The sequence below is a fragment of the Pteropus vampyrus genome, unplaced genomic scaffold (assembly GCF_000151845.1).
Source record: "Pteropus vampyrus isolate Shadow unplaced genomic scaffold, Pvam_2.0 Scaffold19, whole genome shotgun sequence".
NCBI lineage: Eukaryota > Metazoa > Chordata > Mammalia > Chiroptera > Pteropodidae > Pteropus > Pteropus vampyrus.
The window spans coordinates 496,951-519,333 of record NW_011888800.1 but is presented as its reverse complement, the minus strand read 5'-3'; the positions used below and the strand labels follow the sequence as shown (position 1 = coordinate 519,333).

The window sequence follows — 22,383 nt, the reverse complement described above, 5'->3', positions numbered from 1 at the left end:
GCTGGGACTAAAACAAAGAATGTGCCAGTTGGGCCTCACATAAATCCACATCAGTATTCTTAAAGGGAAACATAGAACAAAAACTGGGTTTTAGCTTACTGTGATTTAAAAAGTACTTCTTGCTATTTTTTCAGGAATCTTATGTCTGGAAGATGTACCAAGAAAGATGTTGGGATTTCTTCCCAGCTGGTGACTGCTTTCGAAAACAATATGAAGATCAGCTTGGATAAATCTGAATGAAAGAAACTCCACAATTCTGGACTGTAAACTTACAGTGAAATTAAAATCCTCTTACACTTCTGCAACATTTTTAAAAGGTGACATTTTCTAAATGCCTCCCTTAACAAGAAAGTGTTCGTTAAAAATCCATGTGATATTTTTTAATTGATTGGGCTTTTTGTGCCTAATGGACATACCCTGTCAAAATGTTAAAAAATGCTTTCAAGCTTTCCAGTGCTAACGTGTTTGTCGGGATGGCATCATGGAAGAAAAGACCAGAAGTATAAAGTCTTGAATGCATAATACATGAAATTTTAAACACTTGAATGTCACATGACAGTAACCACTAGTGACTCACGGTCTGAACTACAAAAAATCATTTTAACTGCAGTCTAACTTTTCCCATGGTACTTGCTAGAGAATGTATCCAGAATCAGCTTGAAAAGCTTTAAGCAGTTAAAGAAATAGAAAAAAACAAACCAACACTTTGTCGACACTGAAATATCGATTAAGTGCCTTAAAACCTCTTTAGATATAGCTATGCAAGTTTTTTATGTTTATGTTCCAGATGGACAGTCCCATTAATTAGTTGTGTTGATCTGTCTTTCTTTAAGAAGCTGCACTTGAAGGTTATTAATATAATTTCTTTTTCAGTAACAGCTTGTCAACTGCTGTTATTAGAAGAAAAGTACTGTACTGAAAAGTCAGAAAAATCTCAATCTCATGCCAAATTGAGTAATGCTTTACGGTCCCTTGTAAGTAGTGGAGCTGCTATGTTTAGGTGAATCTCCTTAAATAAAATGAAGTGCCCACTGCAATAAAGTAATACATACCAATCCATGCTTCGGCCTCTTGTAATGCACCACTTCTGGATGCTTCTACAACCACACTGTGACTGCTAGGAAAAGGGACATGAGACAAATGGCCTAAAGCCCCGCAGAAGAAAGAAAAAAATCTCCATAGACCACCATTTGTTTTATTTTTGCCAAATGCATGCCTTGTGGCTTCTATTCTCTTCAGCAGCAGCACTTGCCATAAACACTGAGAGGAAGGAAGCTGGAAACGGCGGCCATAACATCCCCTGCCCTTAAAGAATGTCTTAGATTACTAAGCCAGAGAACAAATGCGATGAGCCTCTTCAAACATATTATTTTAGCTGTCGTCAAACACAGAGGCAGGTGTTTAGCGGTAAGCATGATAGAACACACTGGTTTACATGCTTGTATACCAGCTGTTCTTGAAGGATAGCCTTGGGCCCACCCTTACTTACAAGGCAACCAAAATTGGCTTCAGACATTTTTTTTTTTTTTTTTTGTTAGGAAATCATGCTGTCCAACCAGTCTTCAAGCTCTTCCTCGGTAACATTTTTTGATGTACTTGGTTGCTCTGATTCCATGTTCTTTTCTTCCGTCACAGCTGATTTTGCAAGAACTGGGAAAATAAAAACAAAGTTAACAACCTCACATTAGTCCCAAAATTGAGAGTTAAAGCTTCCCTGGGGTTTGTTCCATGATATAATTCAGCCATAATTATTGCTTTGCTTATAACAAAGGGAAACATTCTATTGTTCTATGCCCTAAGAAAATATAATATCTAAACAAATAAACAAGGTAGAAATTTGTTCTTCTATTCTGAAGCTGAATTTCACAGTTCACTAGGTTTTTAAAAAGACCAACAGCTCAGTCTTCTTTTTACTGTTGGAGCGAAGCTGGAAAGTCATTAAAGGTTCTCAAATGCAGTGCACGGATGGGGCAGTCGCCCTAGGCCTCTCCACATCAAATGGGCCACCATCTCACAGAAGATGCACAAATGAAGTGTTCTGTTATTTAAAAAAAATAGCAAGCAAGAAGGAGAAAGAGCTGGTTAACGGGACTGTTGAGACAGTCGATTAAAAGATCTGCTGCTGCACAGCTGAGGGCTCCGAGTATCAATGTCTTTTTATAGCACGAGTTCAAGTTGCAGCCTCAGGTTTAATATTGCAATCAGGCAGGCGGCAGCTTTGGAAGTATGGTATATCAAGTGAAACAAATGTTGTCAGAAAGGTCAGGAGGGAGGGGGGAAGCAGAGATCTGAGCACAGAAATAGATGTCAGTGGACAATGCCAGATCGATGTCAGATACCAGTGGAGTTGTGTACGGATGTGACGTGCATGAGGCTGTTCTCACAAAAACACCAGAGTCAAGAAGATAGGAAATAAAATGAAAATCATACCTTTTTCTTCTTGAGCCACCTCCTCATCTTTCTGGGATTCCAGGTCCTGAGGTGTCTGGTCTGGTAAGATGTTAGCCCCTGCTTTTACAGGCGCATCTAAATTAAGCAGCAGATCTAATTCTTCTTCCAAGTGGTCTGCTGCTGACTGAAGTGGGGCAGTGGGCTTCTGAGAACCCATAGAAGGACCCGGTCTTGGGCTATCTTTACCCAGGTACAAGGGACAGCCAGCAGCAGCAGATTTTAGCTCAGAGACAGACCCCTTTCCTCCAAGCCCCAGAGCCCCTTTTAACTGCATCCCGAGTCCCTTGCCTTCATCATTTCTCTTTGGTTTCACCTGAGGAAGCTCTAAAGGAAGGGCAGTCTGAAAGAGAAGCATAATAACCGAGTTAAAAATGTGAGTCCTGCATATTCACTTAAGCAGAAACAAAAGCTAAGGAAGCCACCAAATTTTGTGGAGTACAAAACTCAATTCAGACAGGAAGTTTACGAGGAGTCTCCAGTGTGGGCCCTGCCCCAGTCCCCTTCCTTACGGATTAGGATTAAATGTGGGAGACCTCACAAACATAATAGGGCTGGGCCTTCCACTCAATCCACCTCAGCTATGCGTTAACTCAGAGTTGAAATAAAAAGGGCCACGTCTTCCATCAGGCCTGAGAACTGACAGTACCATAGGTCTATTCGAATATATACTTAGATCTGTGATGAGACTTAAACATCTGTAAAAGGTGCTGAGGAGTAACTAGCACATCAGGTCTGTTCACTGTACTTAAAAGCACTAATATAAAGGTGAAAGAGCAAATTCACCAAAAAGAAAGGATGACATTTGAGTGAAAAATTCTAGACACAAGCAAACATACTATTTGATTATATTTCTAGAGTCAAAAACAGGTAAAACTGATCTTTAATATTAGAAGTCAGGAAAGTTGGTTTTAGGGAAATAGTGACTCAGGGAAAGGTGGTTTCTGGGGTGCTGGCAATATACTTTGTTCACAAGGATGCCGATTCCATGGTTATAAATAATTTTATAAAAGTGTAAAACTCCCCAGGTGATTATAATGTAGAGCTAAGGCTAAGAACCACTGTTTTGGAGGGAGGCCTGGGGTAATTAGCATGGCATCAGAGTACACAGGTTCAGAATGAAGTTCAATACTATTGGCGGCACTGTCTCCTATTTGTGCACTTAAACTTCCTGTTCAAATCCAGTTGTAAATAACTCTTTGGGGCTTTTAACAGTGTATGGGGGCTTTATACACAAATATTCATCCATCATTGTCAGTGTTCAAGGTGAAGCTGGGAAGCGGTCCTCTATTCTAATCTGGAATCATTTAATTTCCAGGTGTCTAGCATTCTTTTTACCTCCCTGGGAGATTCTAATGGGCAAACCCAGTTGAGAATACCTGCTCTACTTCATCGGGGTGAGGCTGGGCTGGGAGTTGGGGGTGTAAAACTATTTACCACGTTTTCAAAGCTACTGTAATTATCGTATACCTTTACTCTAAGGCCTGCTACTGATGCAACATCCTTCACTTTCAAATGTTCACGAAACTTCTTGTTTCTCTCTTGAATCCTGGCCCCTACCACTTTTGTTTCAGTGGTTCCCTGATATGCCTATTAACCATTCCTTACTGTGTGGGACCAAACCAAGCATGTCGGAACCTTGAACATCTCTGGACATTCAACAGGAAAAGCAGCACTCTCCCAGTCCCTAAAACAACCCCAAACATCCCCTCCTCCACATTGCCATTAGAAGCCCCAGGGCGATTTCCCATGGGGCAAAGGCCATCCTCTCTACTTCTCTGTCCTGCCCCTGGCCCTTAATTCTACTTGCTGCCCTAAGTTTGAGCCTAGTAAATGCAATCAGAAACAACTGGATAAGTAACTAAGTCCTGGCTATGCTCAAATTTAGCATCACATTCAACTGCAGAACAAAGTTGATCATTTTAGTCACTAGGTTTCTATTTAATATTAGTACTGCGCAGGGTTTCACTTTTTTAAAAAAAAATTCAATCCAGCCACAATTAAATGTTGAGTTCCTCACAGTACAGTCCTTGGGCCTCCTCCTCTGTCAATTCATTAATTGCCATTTTATACCATCTCCCAAATTTCTAGCCTTTAATTCTGAACTATAAATTTCTATATTCATTTGACTAATATTTTCACTCTGATATCTCAGAGGCACAAATCCATAATGTTCAAACCTCACCCTTCCTGATACTGCCTACCACTGAGTTGCGCAAGCTGGAAAACCTAGAATAATTCTTTGCCTGCAATCTCTCTCCGTTTCCAGTGTTTCACCAAGTCCCATTATTTTTTCTTTTGAAGTACTGCCTCTTGGTAAAGTCCAATTCTCTGCCATCTCTACCACCATCACTCTAGTCCAAGCTATAGAACTATTCACCTGAACCCGTGCAATAGCCTCCTAACTTGCTTCCCCACATCTACTCGCCTCTTGCATGTGTGAATTTACCAAGAAACACACCCACCCAACACCACAGTCCATTCTACAGCCAGCATATTCTTTGTCATTGTTGTCATTATCAGTAGTGTTGTTTATGCAGATCTAATTGGGTCACTCTTCTTTAAATCCAAACTTGAATGTCCTGATACTTTGGATCTCAGCTTATCTGTCACTTCTTCAGGAAAGCCATTCCTGATTACACCAAAGTAGATTGGGTTCACTATTATATATTCTCATAACACACTGTAACTCTTCTTCATAGGAGTTATCACAAATTGTACATCTGCGTGATAATTTGATTAATACCCATCTTTTCCAATAGATTAAGCTCCAGAAGAAAGAGCAAGAACCATGTCTACCTACTAAACCACTGTATCTTTAGTGCCTAACATAAATATTTGTGAGTAAAATACATTCCACTCAATTCCATTACATCTGATTTTTTCATTTAAAAAACTTTAAAAAACATTATTTCATACTCCCTTAAAACTTTACGAAATGCTACCTAATACAAAACCCTCAGCTTTATGAAACGAATGGTTATTTTCTCTCTTTTTCTTTCCCTGCCCTAATCCACACCATCTTAAAGATGCCATCAGAGTTTTACCTGGACCAATTCAGCAGCAACATTGAGTCGAAGTGAGAGAGGCAGTTCTTGAAGGGCTTGAACCAATGACTCACAGTTCACATAAAATGCTGAATTCTATTAAAAATAAATAAATATAATTACATATATCATACATATATGTGATCTATATACATAAGGTGACGATTACAAATGTCCTTTTGGAAATAAAAAACAAGCTGGAAAACCTAGAATAATTCTAGAAAGTAACTAAATAAATCATCCCCTAGAGTTATTTTTAGCTGGGAGTAAAATCATAAATCACACTTGATACGGTTATAATGTCTATCATCTCCACATTAAGATGAGCAAAACCAAAACCACCTTCTTGAGCCACAGCTCACGCTCTCAAAGCAGCAGCAGGGTAATGATCACCACCACATCCATTATGCACAGCAACCTGGAAACTGGACCAAAAAAATAAAAACGACCTCAAAGAAAAATAAGCATTTAATGAAATCTAAGTGGACGCCTCCTTCAAACTCAGATGGTTGGCCTTCAGGAGAGGAAGGAAGAGCTGTCTAGGCAGTGGGATGGGACTGAGGAGCACAGCCAAAGGAGCCGTGAGGTACACGCTTCTCTTCAAAACAGAAAGCAAAGGATGGAAACTTACCTTCAAGTCGGGAGCACTCTGTGTGGCCAACACTAAAAGCTTCCTTTGACGCCCTTCCCATTCATAGAAGTAAAGTCAGATCCATGCATGACCTCACAAATTGACAGTATTTAAGAAAACATTCCAGATTATTACATGGCTTAATCATAGTATTATCACTGCTGCTTTTAGGTGTCCTGGCAACCCAAGAGAAGGAAAAAACTAAAAGGTGGTTACAATGACCTCACATTAGAGGCAAACATCTCTGACCACCTTGTCTACCAAGGATGGTCACAGGCCCATCTAGAATCACATCTTATTCCATAATCACTGACTTCAAGTTAAAAGAAAACACAGGGGTCATCTTGTCTAATCTCGATTCCACTGCAGGAATAGCTTGGGTAGATGAGTTATGACTGGAGATGGAGAGTCAGTCATTCCTGGTGCACTCAAGGAGAGCCCCAAAACTAAATCCAGACCCATTCTAACCCCTACTCCCCATAACAGTAGTACATCGGGATCGAAAGAAACAATGTGGCTTTTCAACTGCCCTTCTGAAATTTTCTGGAGATAGCTAGCTCTTATGTAATCAATGTTGGTAGCATGGCCCCTTGCCCTGAGGAAAAGGATCTTATATCTCAAAATATATAGTAGAGACCCCACCCCATCCAACTTACGGGCCCAACCAAGCTGCTTCCAATGGCTTTTCCATACAAATGGCCTGTCTTGGCTCATGCTGCGGACTTTCCTAAAATCTCCCCAAGGTTCACAAACCCCAAAAAAGCAGCATCTAGCCTTACCTCTTGCTGAGCAGCCCCAAGTCTGGCACTAGCAGCAGCTAGACTCAGTTTGAGGCTCAGCCCTCCCAGGCACCTCCAGGCCCAGTGCAGTAGACAACCATCTGTGGATTACTCTGTGGCTCATTCCAGGTGGCACTGGCAGGCCACAGGCTGCAGCTGAACTTGGCCTGCAGTGGGGTCCCTCTCAGGAGGCCCCAGGGCCAGAATGCCTGGTAGCCTGCTTTAGACCAAGCTAGAGCCCCAGACCAAGCTAGAGCCCCACCCAGCTACCTCCTTAGGCAACACACCCAAAAAGCAGACTGGGCATGCATCAGAGCCCTACTAAAGTGAATCCTGCTCTATAGGGTCAGCCCCTATACAACAGCTCCTCCACTGTAGTCACAGCCAGTCCTCACAACCAGCCTAAGGGCCAGTCCCTCCCAGTGACATGCAAACAACAACCAAAGCTCAATTACAAGATGAGGGCACACACAACACGCACAAGAGACACACTTGCCACAACCAGCTCAAGTGACCAGGGAGACTGCACCACTGAGCCCCACAGGACACCTACTACATAAGGTCACTCTACGAAAACCAGGAGACATAGCAGCCCTACCTAACACATAGAAACAAACACAGGGAGGCAGCCAAAATGAGGAGACAAAGAAACATGTCCCAAATGAAGGAAAAAAACAAAGCTCCAGAAAAAGAACTAAACAAAATGGAGACAAGCAATCTAACAGACGCAGATTTAAAATACTGGTTATAAGAATGCTCGATGATCTCAGTGAGAACTTTGACAAAGAGACAGGAAACATAAAAATAGAGATAGGAAAAAAATAGGCAGAAATGAAGAATGCAATAACCGAAATAAAAAATACATGAGAGGGAATCAACAACAGATTATATGAAGCAGAGAATCAAATCAGCAATTTGGAAGATAAAGTAGCATAAAACATCCAATCAGAACAGCAACGAGAAAAAAGAATCCAAAAATATGAGGATAGTTTAAGGGGTCTCTGGGACAACATCAAGCATTCCAACATTCATATCATCATAGGAGTACCATAACAAGAAGAGAGGGAACAAGAAATTGAAAACACATTTGAAGAAATAATGATGGAAAACTTCCCTAACCTGGCAAAGGAAATAGACATAGAAACCCAAGGAACACAGAGAGTCCCTAGCAAGATGAACCTAAAGAGGCAAGACACATCATAATTAAAATGCCAGAAGTTAAAGACAAAGAGAGAATCTTAAAAGCAGCAAGAGAAAAGCAGTTAGTTACCTACAAGGGAGCTCCCATAAGACTCTCAGTTGATTTCTCAACAGAAACTTTGCAGGCCAGAAGGGACTGGCATGAAATATTCAAAGTGATGAAAAGCAAGGACCTACAACCAAGATTACTCTACCCAGAAAAGCTATCATTTAGAATCAAAAGACAGATAAAGAGCATACCAGACAAGAAAAGCTAAAGGAGTTCAGTATTACAAGAAATGTGAAAGGAACTTCTTTAAGAAGAAAAAAAAGATCAAAAATATGAGTAATAAAATAACTACATATCTATCAATAATTACTTTAGATGTAAATAGATTAAATGCTCCAATCAAAAGCTAGAATAACTGAATGGATAAAAAAGCAAGACTCTTACATATGCTGCCTATAAGAGACTCACTTTAAATGAAAAGTAACACACAGACTGAAAGTTAAGAAATTGAAAAAGATATTTTATGAAAATGGAACCTAAAAAAAAGCTGAGGTAGCAATACTTACACCAGACAAAATAGACTTGGAAAAAAAGGTTACAACAAGAGACAAAGAAGGACCCAGTAGTCATACTTTCAGGTATTTATCTGACAAAACCCAAAATACTACTTCGAAGAGACATGTGCATCCATATGTTCATTGTAGCATTATTTGTAAATATGCCTCCAAGATATGGAGACAACCGGAATGTCCATCAGTGGATGAGTGGATTTTAAAATATATGCAATGGAATATAACTCAGCCATAAAAAAGAATGAAATCTTGCCATCTGCAGCAATATGGAAGGACCTAGAGGGCACTGTGCTGAGTAGAGTAAGTCAGACAGAAGACAAATGCCATATGATTTCACATATATGTAGAATCTAAAGAATATAATAAACAAAAAAGAAACAAACTCAGAGAACATTTTGAGAGTTGGGAGAAGGGATTAAGAAGTACAAATTGTTAATGTTTTTAGAAACCATTAAAAAAGAAGTATAAATTGGTAGGTACAAAACAGTCATGGGAATGTGAAGTATAGCATAAGAAAGATAGTTAATAATATTGTAATAACTATGTATCATGTCCGATGGCTACTAGATTTATCTGGGTGATCACCTCATAAGTTATATAAATGTCTAATCACTATGTCGTACACTTGAAACTAATATAACATTGTATGTCAACTGTAATTGAAAAATTAAAAATTTAAAAAACAAAGCTATATGCATGAAACCTCGATAATACTAGCAAGAAAGCAAACAAGCAAATAAAGTCAGTCAGTCAGATTTAGGGAAATATATAGTGTACTCAGGGAACAGGATGAAGGGTAACAAAGCCCTGATAAGATAGTGGAAAATTCAGTAGGTGTCCAGGTGTTTCCTTAGTCCTACACTCAGTACCTTAAGTGCTATGATGAAGACCAGCATGACCAAATCTTTGTTTTCAAGTTTGAAAAACAACCCGCTAGAAGGGCGTGATCCTGAATGCTTAACACATGGGTAAGTCACCACATTATAAACTGGAAATATCCTTCCCATGGCCAAGGTGTGTCTGCAAAGTCACACATGCAGATCCCCCTTTCTCAGCCTATAACAGAGCAAGACTGCGATGCCTGCCACCACACACCTGTTGCTCTCTTAGCTCTCTAGAGAAGGACTGTTGAGACATGCTGGGGCCTGGCTTAAAACTGTCCAAACTTCCTCTGCCCTCTTTTGCATCATGTATAACATGACTCCAAGGTATATCATAAACAGTGAAGTCTGTGAGACTCCCATAAAGATAAGGAGAATGACCTGGCTGTGCTTATGAGCTGCATTCTGAATGATGGACATTTGGCTGTCGTGACTGAAAAGTCTCCTTCCCTCACATTTCAAATTCCCACACCATTCAAGGCCCAGCCAACATTGCACTGCTTCCATGATGCCACCAAGATGCTTCAAGCATCCAGGGTGATAGCTTCTCATCTCCTTGCAGAGTCCCAAGGCCTAGAACCTACCATCAAGTACTATTCTGTAAGAAGATTGCTTTTTTCATCACCAGTTTGCCCTCTAAAGGGCTAAAGTTGAAGGCCTTAGACATAAGTTAAGCTCAGATGAATTGCTTGTAATAGTAAAATATGAATTTTAAAATAGGTTTAATTGGAATCATAACCATGAATTAGACTTTTGCTACTTGTTTTAAAATAATTGATGGGTTATTTTTGCCTGGAGAGCCCAGTTCCCCATACCTGCCTGGCCTACTCTGAGGGTCACCCACAGCTGGAGTTTGCAGCCAGGCCCGGAATGCCAGGACACCCTGATGCTTTTTCTCCTGTACACACTGAGGCTGGCAGAAGGAAGCCAGCCTTGACTATTAGAAAAAAGTCCCTCCACCCGACTTCTCTGCCTTCAACGTGCATGGAACTCTGTCTGGGTGGTGAGAATCTGTAACCCTGAAGATTCTTCTGTCCAGAAACCGTAACAGACTCTGAGTCTCAGTGTCTGTGTAAAGGTAACTACTGAGTGAGAGAAGAACCTGCTACAAACTCTACTTTGCAGCTAAAAAAAAAAAAAAAACATAGCCTTTAATCAGAGCATTACACCTTCTCGGGAGCTACAGCACTCAATGTCTATATTTATTTGGGACTGATGGGCCACATGCACATTTTATAGAAGTGCCCAAATCAGGCAACACTTTGGAAAAAGCTGGGAAGCTTTTCAAGATACAGATTCTCAGGCCTCACTCAGAACTGGACTCTAGGAAGTGGGCCTGGGAGTCTATACCTTCTGAAGCCAGGCATTCAGGGACCACCGTATCTCACCCAGCACTCAGTAGTTGCTCAAAGAAGCTCTACTGAATAAATAAGTCACTATAGCAACAAAAATGAAAAATGGAATGAAAAAACACTTCAGGCGACTGAAAAAAATTGACCTATTTTTTTACCCCCCAAAATTCTCCCACCCTTTCCTCTTCACATGTCTCCACGTTGTCCAAAAAAAAAAAAAAAAAAGTTGTGAAAATCTCACTCATGAACCTAAGGGACCAACTCCCCTATAGTAACGTGAGCCAACACAGCTAAAGCTGAGACCCTGACTGCCAGGCTACGGCCCTTTCACCCCGCAGGGAAACCACAAAGAAACTAAGGCAAGTCAAAGCGATGGTGCTGGGTCTCTCTTATCAGGATGCCTTTTGAGACCTAACATGCACCCCTATCAAACTCCTAGTACTACTTTTTCCTCTTTCTCTTTATTGTCTTGTGTCATTCCTGACTTTTTCTCTCTCAAGTAAGAAGAAAGAGGAGTTAAGAAGGACAGGAAACAATTCCAAGGGAGAAATGATGAATTCAGTTTTGGATGTGTCCTACTGGTACCTCAACTCTAACAGTTCAAAATCAAACTTGCCTTCTTTTTACCCTTTTTTTGTTCCATTAATGGTATCACTATTCATTTAATCATCAAGTAAGAAAGCTCAGCACCTCTATAAATCTTTCTTGCCCCCATGTCTCATATCTGGTCAGTGACAGAGCTATCTCATCCTTTGCTGAAGTCCCATCTACCTGGAACCCCTTTTCTACCCTCACTGCCCCACCGTCTCTTTCCAACATAATACCCTCTCTAACTGGTTTCCCTGCCTCCAACCTCTCATCTCTTCGGTCCCTCCTTCCCAGTATCGCTGATGTCAAATCTAGCCATTTCCATTTTCTTGCTAAATAAAACTTCTGTTAACAAATAATAGTAATCACAAGAGCTAGTTTTGAGTGTTTCATATATGCCAGGAATTGTACATATAAGGGCTTTTATTTATTATCCTCATTACAATTCCAAGTTATATTTTATTATTAGCTCCATTGAGAAAACAAAGAAGGAAAGAAGTTTGCCCAAGTCGTAGAACCAGGACTCACACACAGGTTTGTCTCTCCAAAGTCTACACTCGCACCCACATGATAAACTGTCTGCAGAAGAAAATAAACAGCTAACTGCTGGTACTAACTATCCCAGCCTGAAGCTTGAAGCCTCTTGCTCTAAGAAAGCTACATTCCAGCCACACTCCACAGCTGAGCTCAGCCTGGTCTTCCAGATTTCCCTGTTGTTCTATTGTTCCCTGCAACAGGACCTACCAGAATCGTAGTCACCCACAAAGGCCCATTCAAATGATCTTTTTCCCGTGCACTGCTCTCAATCACTTCCAGCCCACAACAGCTGTCTTCCACAGAATTAGGTCAATTCATTTATTATATCACTTATTTTATGTTGCATTCTTTTTCATCTAAATCTTTACTGATCATCTGCTATATGTCAGCCACTGTGCTAAGGCAAAGGGCCTAGTGTGTTGAACAAGCATGATTTCTGTCTTGAATAAGCTGTGTCTAATAAAATATCTAGTATATACAGGTGCTCGAAATTATTTGGAACTCTCAAGATAAATGAAATATTCCCCGATAGCCAACACGGTTCAAAAGGAGTTTAAATGTGAGTTGTTGGCTTTTACCATATTCTTTGATGATCTCAGTTTGTTTTCAGCTTGTACTAGAATTCTAAACTGTACCTAAGGTATGTGTCCAAAGAGACTCAAGCAAAGACAAATATTTTTAATCCCCAACTTTTTGTATATTATAATACATACTCTTTGTAAAGTGACAGGAACTCATTTCATAAATAACTTTCCCACCTCAGTCTGTATGATAAGTCAATATCCATCCTAAACATAACACCAGCCCAGAGATAAAATAAGTGATGTGTGTAGTAGCAGAACAGGAAGAAAGATGCCTTATCTTTGGGCTATAAGTCTGCTGCTCAGCCACCTGTCTAAGGCTGTGGACAGATTGTCTAATCATTGTCAGACAATATGCTCTAGTCCTGGAATCGGGGAGTATATGACAAGCCACCAATAATTCTGTGCATTTTAAAGGGGGTAAGAATACCCGTCATCTCTCATGTGGAAAGGATCAGTGAAATCCTGCTTGGAAAACAATCAAAACTCTTTGGGAAGAAAGTATGGCATGAATACAAAGCAAATAAAATATCTGCACTTTATGAATTCACTGAAAGACTTCTATGATATTTATTCTTATTTTATAGCTTTATTCCCCTAATTCTGGAAGAAGAGTTATTTAAAGCTATAGAGTTAAAGATTTTCTCAACACCGAAAGCAATGTGGAAGAAAAAAATTAGTTTTCAGCCCTAAGGGGAATTTTCACAGAAAGGGAAAAGAAAGCCAGCCAAATAGCAAAGTAATCCACTCAAAATCATGACTATAAACTTTCTACCTTGAAACCTAGTGTATATGAGCAATTCACGCAAATGAGCAAGTATAAAGGTGACCTCTAGCTTCAAGAACCTGTATAATTTAAGCTCCACGAAAATTTTCTGAACAATTTGGGTAACAGGAATTACTAAACTCTTTTCTATGTGAAGACTCTACCTGAACAATAATACGAAAGACGTTAGTCTTCAGCCTTGAGAAGAGCCAACTCACATTCAAGACAAATCTTCATCTTACCTGCTTTGGACATGAAGCTTCACCATCCCACTCTTTCTCCTCGGCGAACCGGAACTGTGAGAAGGAGTCCCCTAGGAATAGGAAAAAACATACAATTTTGTGTAAAAGCCAAAGGAAAACAATTAGCTCTCTAAATTCCTCTTTGGGAAGAAAAATGCCATTTCCGTCCCAAATTCAGTGATATCCTTTGACGGAGGGTCCTGGCTTCTATGTCATTACACAGTGAACTGTGCACAGTGGGCATCTGCATTCACTGTTTCATTCGACTCAATAAGCCACCATCCATCATGCTCCTTGGGAGACACCTGTACAGTTCAGGCCAGCAGACATGGCCATCTACCCATATTTAGCATATTTTCATTTCATCTGCTGAAGGTATGTGAGAAAATTTAGGATATTGAGGGTAGGCACGGCAGAAAAGGAGAAAAACAGAACTGAAGAAAAGCAGTTCTAAACTGATCCACAATAAGACAGACTTAAAATATCTCTCTGAGGTGAGGTTATACACCCCAACAACTTTAAAAGTCACCTGCTTAGAATGTCAAATGCAAAATAAAACTCAAAGAATGTGAGATTCAATTAATGTGAATCAGGCTTCACTGCTCTGAGCTCTTGGAATAAAGGAAAATGAACAAGTAATATTGACATGAATAAGCATGAAAGACAATCCTGTACAGCAAGCTTTGACACGTTTTATAAATGTATACTTATCTCATTATTTGCATTAAGAACACCTAATTCATAAATGAAGAATTTTTCCTCTACCTGGCTTTCGGGATCCTCCAAATTGTGGTCCTACTTCATTTACCCACATTTACTTCCTATTTCTTCAGCTCCAGAGTCAGCCTTTTTCACATTCCAAACTATCCTCAGATTCCATACTATCCTCATTTCTTTTTCAGTCCTTCCCTCTCATCTGAAAGACCCACACATTTCTACCTATTCATATCCTATTTATACTTCAAGACCTCAGGTACAGTCCACTTCCTCCTTCTGTGATACCTCTCAGGTGATTTACCATAGAATTCGTTCTTTACTTCTAAATTAAAAGTGGGGGTGGGGGGAGAAGTGAAGAATTCAAAATTAAGAAGACAAAGATAAATTTAAAGATAAAACCTACACCACCCCCACCAATTCCAAAATATGTGTATCACAACATTAACACTTGACGAGATCCAGTTCAAGGCAAAATGCATCAACATTCTTTATCTTGAAAAAGGGTAAGAGTATTTTTAATACTCAGTCATTGGTAAATCAATTTGATCCCTCAAAAATTATGATATAAAGGATCTGAATAATATAATAAGGTCTTATATGTGGATGTAGATATGTGTATGTGTGCATGTATGTATTGTGATTATATGTGTGTACTTTATCAATATCTGTGTAACATTAATTTTTAAAAAGTACTATCAAAGGGCTACACAAAAACCTCAAAAAATCCTATGATTGCACAGATTACTATAATATGTAATTCAGCACAAGATAACAGTAATGCAAACTAGCCATGCTATACATATTTATTTTTAATATCCAAATATTCACTTTCGAATACAGGTAAGAGTCCAACAATGGCTAAACAGCTTGTTGCAAACCAATCCTCTTGCTGAGAACTAGGAACTTTAGCCAGAAAGAAAGAAAAGAAAAAAAGAAAAAAAGAAAAAAAAAAGAGAAAGAAGGAAAGAAAAAGAAAGAAGGAAGAGAAAGAAAAGGGAAGGAAAAGGAAAAAGAAAAGGAAACACCTCTCTATCTGAAAACATTAGACATTAGAGAGCTACCATAACATTGAGGACGTGAGGGAAGCTCCCATAGAGAAGTGCAAGGAGGGAAGTCTAACATTTAAAACTGCTTTTCTCTTTCAGTTATTTGTTAATTTCCGAAGGCCATGCTGAGAGACTGAAAAACTGAGCTTTAAAGTAAACAACCAGGGAGGTTGTGAAGCTGCAAAGAGCTTCCGTTAGTCTTATGGCACTAGGTGGACAAAGACTAGAGTTCCATGCCATGAATGAGGAAGTCTTAGAAAATCAGGGCTTTCAGGTGGGACCCCTGATGACTACATCTTAGAAGCAGGTATAGGCCAATTAGGAATAGGCCAGCCCTCACAAAATCTGAGGCACAGCTGTGAATCAGCTCAATCTCTGATTCTGCCTACAAGAAGTAAAAGTAAATTCTTTTTGGAGGCAAATGACATTATCAATAGCAAAAAATTATCTCCACGATTTCTTATACACATGTCCAAAATTCATTAAAAACCATCAGGGGTAATAAGAGATGAGACCAAGATAACAGAAAACTAAGAGAAAAGGGAAAAAAAGAAAAGCAAGATCCACAGAGGTTAAGATACTGGAGTTATTTTACAATGTAAAAATTTCAAGACTAGGAAAAACTAAAAATCACAATGACATCCATGAAGTCTTCTTTGATTCATACAAAATAAAGTATGCACATAAAAAAAATACAAAAAAACATTTGAGAAAAATTAAATACCTAAAACACATTTTGCTTTCAGTAATCAAACTTCAAAATAACACAATTTCAAAGCCCTAATAAATAAAACATATAGAGGCTAATTTTGAAAAATAAGCTGTTAAAATGACTACTAAGGAATGTCAACCCCCCACCCATCCTCTCACTGAAGATGAAAAATTGTTTCGACTTGTCAAAATGACGAATCCTGGAATCAAGAGGGCTTCTGGAAAACATGTTCCCCAAATTCTTCTCCCTGAAGTATATGTCAAGGCATGCACAAAAACAGTGGCGTTATTACTAAATATACCATGCCTATATCTTGTACATCAGATATGTGGACTTGCAGAAGTGATCAGAGACATTCTTTAAACAGACAGCACATTAACAATGTATTCAATTCTGCTCCTGCTTCATTCGTTTGCTAAAAGAGCTCCTGGTCTCTCACACTAATTTGGTAAAATTGACTGAAGCATAGAATGGACACCAGTTAAGAACAGAGACAGCCAGCTGTGGTTGACAATGGGACAAACATGGATAAGTGAGAATGTCTTAGGAGGCATCAGCATTCAAAGTTTTGGTCACACTCACCAGCTGTGTGTTCAGAAGTAATTACAGCACAGTGGACTGAACAGAACTGGAAAGTATAACAGGAGTATAGCACTTTCTTCCTTCCTCTTAAGCCAAAGACTAATTCCATGACTTAAAAGAGGTTGTGGAATTGCCTTGCTGTGTACTTATACAACATCCTCAAACAAGGTAGAAAAGCAGCTAGTGCAACAAAAATCCCACAATATTCTACCTTGCAGATAAGAATACAATAGCAGGCCTGCCAATGATTGCTTAGGAAGCATTAATTTAGTCACTAGAATCTGCTTTAAAAAAAAAGAAAGGAAACTGATACACCTTGAAAGTTCACATTTTTCTTACATGATAAAAAGTCTCATATTCTATTCCAGCCACAATTCTGAGGTTGGTATGCATGCGATGAAAGCTGAGATACAGGTGATACTAAAACAATTGTTCTCTCTTGAAAGGGAACTACATTGCTCTAGTGCCATATTTCTAAAGCCAAAATTCATGACAGATTTTTTCCAATCAACTAACTGTGTGAAGCATATGTTATAAAGTTAGATGTATGGGATGGCAGCAATCTTAAGTATACTTCTGAAAATAGTCAGAAAGAATATCTCAAGCAGTGCACAATGCTTCAATTTCTAGGATTCCTCAATGATACTCATGATCATCAAACGAATCTCCAAGCACAGGGGTTAATGAGTAGATAAGTCTTTACCTAGTTACCATTAGAGAGAACAAATGTAATTGTAAGGGGCAATTACCATCAGCAGTACTCCACTCTGGCAGTGCTAGTCAAATAACATCTTACTCCTCTACCCACCTCAGCTGAAAACCACCAATTATTTAGTATCACAAATGTACAGTATAGTGACTGCAGGAACAATCTAACAGCAGACAGTGGTGAGAAAGGAGAACGTCTGTAGATTATCAAAAGTAAATCTGGCTACTAAAAACTGTCATAATAAAATCTTAATAGTTTTATTGAAATTTTCTATTTTTTCTTGTATTCTGGATGTCCATTCTATGATAGTAATATTTTGCTTTAGCTTCTGCTAAATATGATTTAACACTTGACCAATTGGCCAAAATGTGTATTTGTTGTACTTCCTATATTCCGTTAGTGACATTCTGTGAGTCCATTTAAAAAATATGGTAGCTTTATATGTACTGACATGGAAAGATATCCATTACTCAACTGTTACAAGAAAAAAAATCAACTTTAGTATAGTATAACTAAGACATACAGATATACATATATACACACACAAAACAAATCACAAAAAACTAATCTATGCACAGAAATAAGTCAAGATAATTATATACCTATTTTAAGAATGATTATATCTCAGAGGGTGGGACTGAAGGAGACGTCTCCTTTCTGCATAATACATTTTCCAGTTGTGTTTTCCTTTGTAAACAACAAGCACATTACTTTCGGAACTGAGCCAAACAGAAGTAAGGAAACCTAGAAAAAATCTGAAGTTTCTCGAGGGCAGGGACCTTCTCAGAACACATTTAAGACAGAAAATCCACAGATCTCAAAGCTGGAACCACAGATGCCATTCATGCTAACTCTCACTTTATAGAACAATGAAGAAACTTAGGTCTAGAGAAGCTCAGGGCCTGACCGAGGCTACATAGCCAGTTAATGGCTAGACACTAAGACTTCTTAGTTACTAGCATTTATTATTTTATCTGTAACTAATAAAGCTCTTTCCACTATTTCTCCACGAGGCTTCTCAATTCCCTAAGACAAAAACAGATACTCGAATATTTTATGACATTTGGTATACCAATATTAGATATGTTGACAGTGTTTGAAGATATAAAAATCATAACTCAAAAAATTCCTCATTTTAGGAAAAGAATCACTTCAGGGGTTCCTTTAAATAACTACTATAGTACTTTTAAAAATGAGTGTTTTTATAGAATTCTGGGTATTCTAATAATGATAATATCAGAGAAATAAATACACCAACTCTGTTGCTGTATTTATAATACGCAAGATTCTCACTCTGCCTAACTTCTTAAATTGGTTTAATGCATGTCTTATGATAAGTGCCAAAGTGGACACTAAATTTGTTAGAATTCCACAGGGCTATGCTTCCTAAAAGCTTACCATCCAGTCATAGATAACAGTTTTGAATTTTAAGCTTACCCTTTCAGCCCCATCGGCAAAAAAGGGCTTTAGCCAAGCAGAAGTACTTAACATAAGCGAAGCTCTCAGTGGAATTTCACAAGGGGTTATAAGGAATAATCTTTATCTGGGCAAAGAGAAACCTGCAAAGGCTTTCAGTTTCAACAATACAGGTTTCAGGTGCATGTGAAGAGTGAGTGTGAAAGATGGAAAATGTCATCAAAACTAATAATACCCAGTTTCAGTAGTTTGGTAGTGGCATTTTGCATAACTGACATCTGTCCTAGGTATTTGGATCTTTTTCTCATAAAATTATCCCAAACCTATGTGGTACATCCTCTCAGAAATCAATGTAACTAGTTCAGGATGAGTACTTCATTTTAAACTCCATTTTCCTGGCTCTTCTTTATCATTTATTCCTCACCACCACCACCCGCCCCCCTCCCGCCCAGTCTTTAGAATATACCCTCAACCAGAACACCATGCCTCTGGGAAATCACAAATGAACTTTATAGGTTGACAAGTTCACAGTCTTCATAAAATATATATATATATGCATTCCCTAATAGTCACCACAATGGCTGCCACAGAAAATTAAACATACCCTTTCTTCTAAATTTCTCTATTCTCATCTATGAGAGATGGCATATTTGGAAGGTCAAAGTGAATCCTAAATCCACAGGCTGACACCGATCAATACAGAAATAATCCACAGTTCAGCCTACAGGACTTTAAAAATCCTCACCACTTCCACTTTTCTAGCATCCATAGATGAACCTTTCTAGACACAGATGTCAAGTATTTCAGTATTTACCCTAAAAGGCAGCAACAATTAACACTTTGTGAGGAAGACTATACAAGCCACTACAGTGATTGATAAAGTTAGGTTGAGCCAAAAGAATAAGAGAGGTAAGAAAAATCTCTCCTCCTGCACAACAGTGGCTTATACTTCACTTTCTCACCAGGTGTGGGGTCCAAAAGCCCCTGAGCATCAAATACCCACATAGTAGGGTATGCCTATCTTCCTAATGCCCCTAAAAAGTTGTTTCCCCACCTGCAGGGATTATGTAGAAAGAAAAAACAAATACACTCAGGTACCATTAAAGAGTTCTAGGCTTTATGAGAGATGAATGATGCTGACATTCTGGAATTTAGAATCTAGATGTTTTTCCCAAAACAGTTTGTGAATATTCAATTAACCCTGCACCACTTTAGACAATCTAGTAAAATTTCTCAGATCAATTATTTTCAAGAACAAGGCCAACATCAAATCCTGGCACAGAACTCCACGACAAAACTACATTAGACAGGGTGAATAAATAAGAGAATTTAAAATCAATCCTCAGATAGGCAATGGCATCATAAGATTTTAGAACTGGTCTGAAGTAAAATAGTGTCAATTAGGATTAGGTCTTGCTGCATGTAACACACACCTGAAAAATTATGGCTTAAACAAGAAAAAAGGTTATATCTCTGTCAATTAATGAAGTCGAGACCTAGGCATTTAAAGGCTGGTATTGTGGCCCAGGCTCCTTCTTCCAGGTCATTGCTCTGCCATTGCTATGGAGGCTCTTGTCATGATCCAAGATGATGACCAGAGCTGCTACCCCATCAAAATTACAGACAGCAACATGGAAGAAGAGTTGAAGAAAAAGGAGCAAAATATATTCAACATCTGTCTGTTAAGTTCTCCCAGAAGCAGGACATTTCCACTTATTTTCCTTTTTGGCCAGAACTGCATCATATCGTTTTATCAAGCCACAAGGAATGTAAGATAATTAACTCCTTCCCAGGTGGCCATGTGCCCAAATAAGAATCAGAAGTTTGAGGAGAAAAAGGAGAATAAATATGGAATGGTGTTAATTTACTCTCTGTGACAAATTATCAGAAGGTCTTACTCAAGGGATAGTTAGTTAACAATGGTCAGCTTCAAGTGTAGTGATTGTGTTCACTGAGATTGAGAGAAATTGTGTCTCCTATTATTTCAATAACATATTTGAAACATTTAAACTTCTTGAATTGTAATTAAAATTAATTTTAGAGAATACACGTCTTTCAACTTTTTTCCAATTCTGATATGAAGTAACTGTGGAATAAAATTCAAGTTTCCAACATAACACAAGATCTCTTTATCAAAATACTGTTTACTACCTTTCTCATGGAAAACGGGCATAATGTGAAGTTAAACAATAATGACTTTAGGAGTAACAATTCATTTAATTATTAATTTTTTGATACAATTTTCAGCACAACTATGTGTCAGACACTATTGAGTGCTAATCATATAAATAGAGAAGATGCGGCCTCTGTTCTCCCTGCTCTCAAGAGCCCAAGTTGAACAAGACAAGAAGAAATCATGAGAAACAGAAAAATATGAAATTTGAAAAAAAAATTTAATTTCTTCCTCAGAGTTTTAGAAGGATTTGCACTCTCTCCCCTTCCTGTTTTACACGTACACACATAAATGATATTCTCACGGTGTTAATTTACTTAAAAAAAATTTTTAATCCACCTAATAGCTTATTTTGTATTTCATTTATAACCTATCTGATACTCAAAATGCTGACTTTGTTGGTTAACCCAGCTGGTGAAAACGATCTTACAAATAATCAAAGGTTCCAGGTCTAATATCTGAAGTAGACTGCCCACTAACCCCATGGTAACTTTGCAATGATTTACATACATTTCACTTCCAGAAGCAGCGAATGAGAAAGCAGAGCCAGATCAATGCCAAACTCCCATTATCTGGGAAATAGCCTGGTATCTGTAGGATCATGCTCAGATCCAAACACACACACACTTCAGTGCAGTAGTACAGAAAAAGCACATTCCCCTAGTACAATGACACTCTGCTTTCCAAAGATCACTGTGAAACTCAGTATCTTGGTCTCATAGCAGAGCCAAGCCTTGCCTGAATTTCCTGGCCTGTCATCCATTCCTCCTCATTATTTCATTTTCTTTTCTATACTGAGTACTTTTTTGAAAGTCATATCCTGTTACTTATGTCTCTCGAACATGATTATTTTCTATCTTAATCTGCTCAGTTTTTCTTCTTGAAATTAAAAGTTCTCCATCAAGCGTAATGTTAAATAATTAAAATCCCCAAACGCTATAATCTCATGATGAAAAAAATGGCTCAAACCATGTCCTCAGAGAATAATACTGTGGGGTTTGCTAGAGAAAATGTCTGAACCTCTTTCTATCAGGAATAGGAGGATGCTTTCGATATGGTATTTTTTGGCTAAATGTATGCCAGAGTCTCATCAAGTAAAGATTTAGACGTCTTACCTACTGCCTTATCTAATTTATCTATTTTCTTACTGCACCTCAGTTCACTGAAATCACATCTCTGATACTAATGCACATCTTCTTAGTATAAAATGCAAATTCCTATCCACATCTTTATTAACTGCTGACAGCTCTTTCAGCCTCTATGCTCATTGCTAAGATTCTATAAAGCCTCTTTTGAAAAGCACATAAGGATTTTCCTAATAGAATTCACTGCTCATAAGAACAATATTCGTAAAATCTCCAGCTGAGCAGCTCTAGCAAGCACTAGCAATATCCAAGCTGAAGAGGGGACATCAT

At 38.6% G+C, this 22,383-nt stretch overlaps 2 protein-coding genes across 2 annotated transcripts in view; one reads left to right on the top strand and one right to left on the bottom strand.

The window, feature by feature from the left end:
* RYR3 (ryanodine receptor 3) overlaps positions 1-1,055 on the top strand; it is a 346,270-nt gene extending 345,215 nt beyond the window's left edge. Inside the window, exon 103 of the mRNA XM_023527702.1 lies at positions 135-1,055. Within this exon, the coding sequence (XP_023383470.1) occupies positions 135-230 (96 nt within the window). The 3' untranslated portion in view covers positions 231-1,055. The remainder of the gene's footprint in view (positions 1-134) is intronic.
* A 414-nt stretch (positions 1,056-1,469) lies between these two features.
* AVEN (apoptosis and caspase activation inhibitor) overlaps positions 1,470-22,383 on the bottom strand; it is a 138,427-nt gene continuing 117,513 nt past the window's right edge. Inside the window, exons 4-7 of the mRNA XM_023527701.1 lie at positions 13,614-13,684; positions 5,496-5,591; positions 2,431-2,791; positions 1,470-1,650 (exon numbers count right to left, since the gene is read on the bottom strand). Of these exons, the coding sequence (XP_023383469.1) occupies positions 1,535-1,650; positions 2,431-2,791; positions 5,496-5,591; positions 13,614-13,684 (644 nt within the window). The 3' untranslated portion in view covers positions 1,470-1,534. The remainder of the gene's footprint in view (positions 1,651-2,430; positions 2,792-5,495; positions 5,592-13,613; positions 13,685-22,383) is intronic.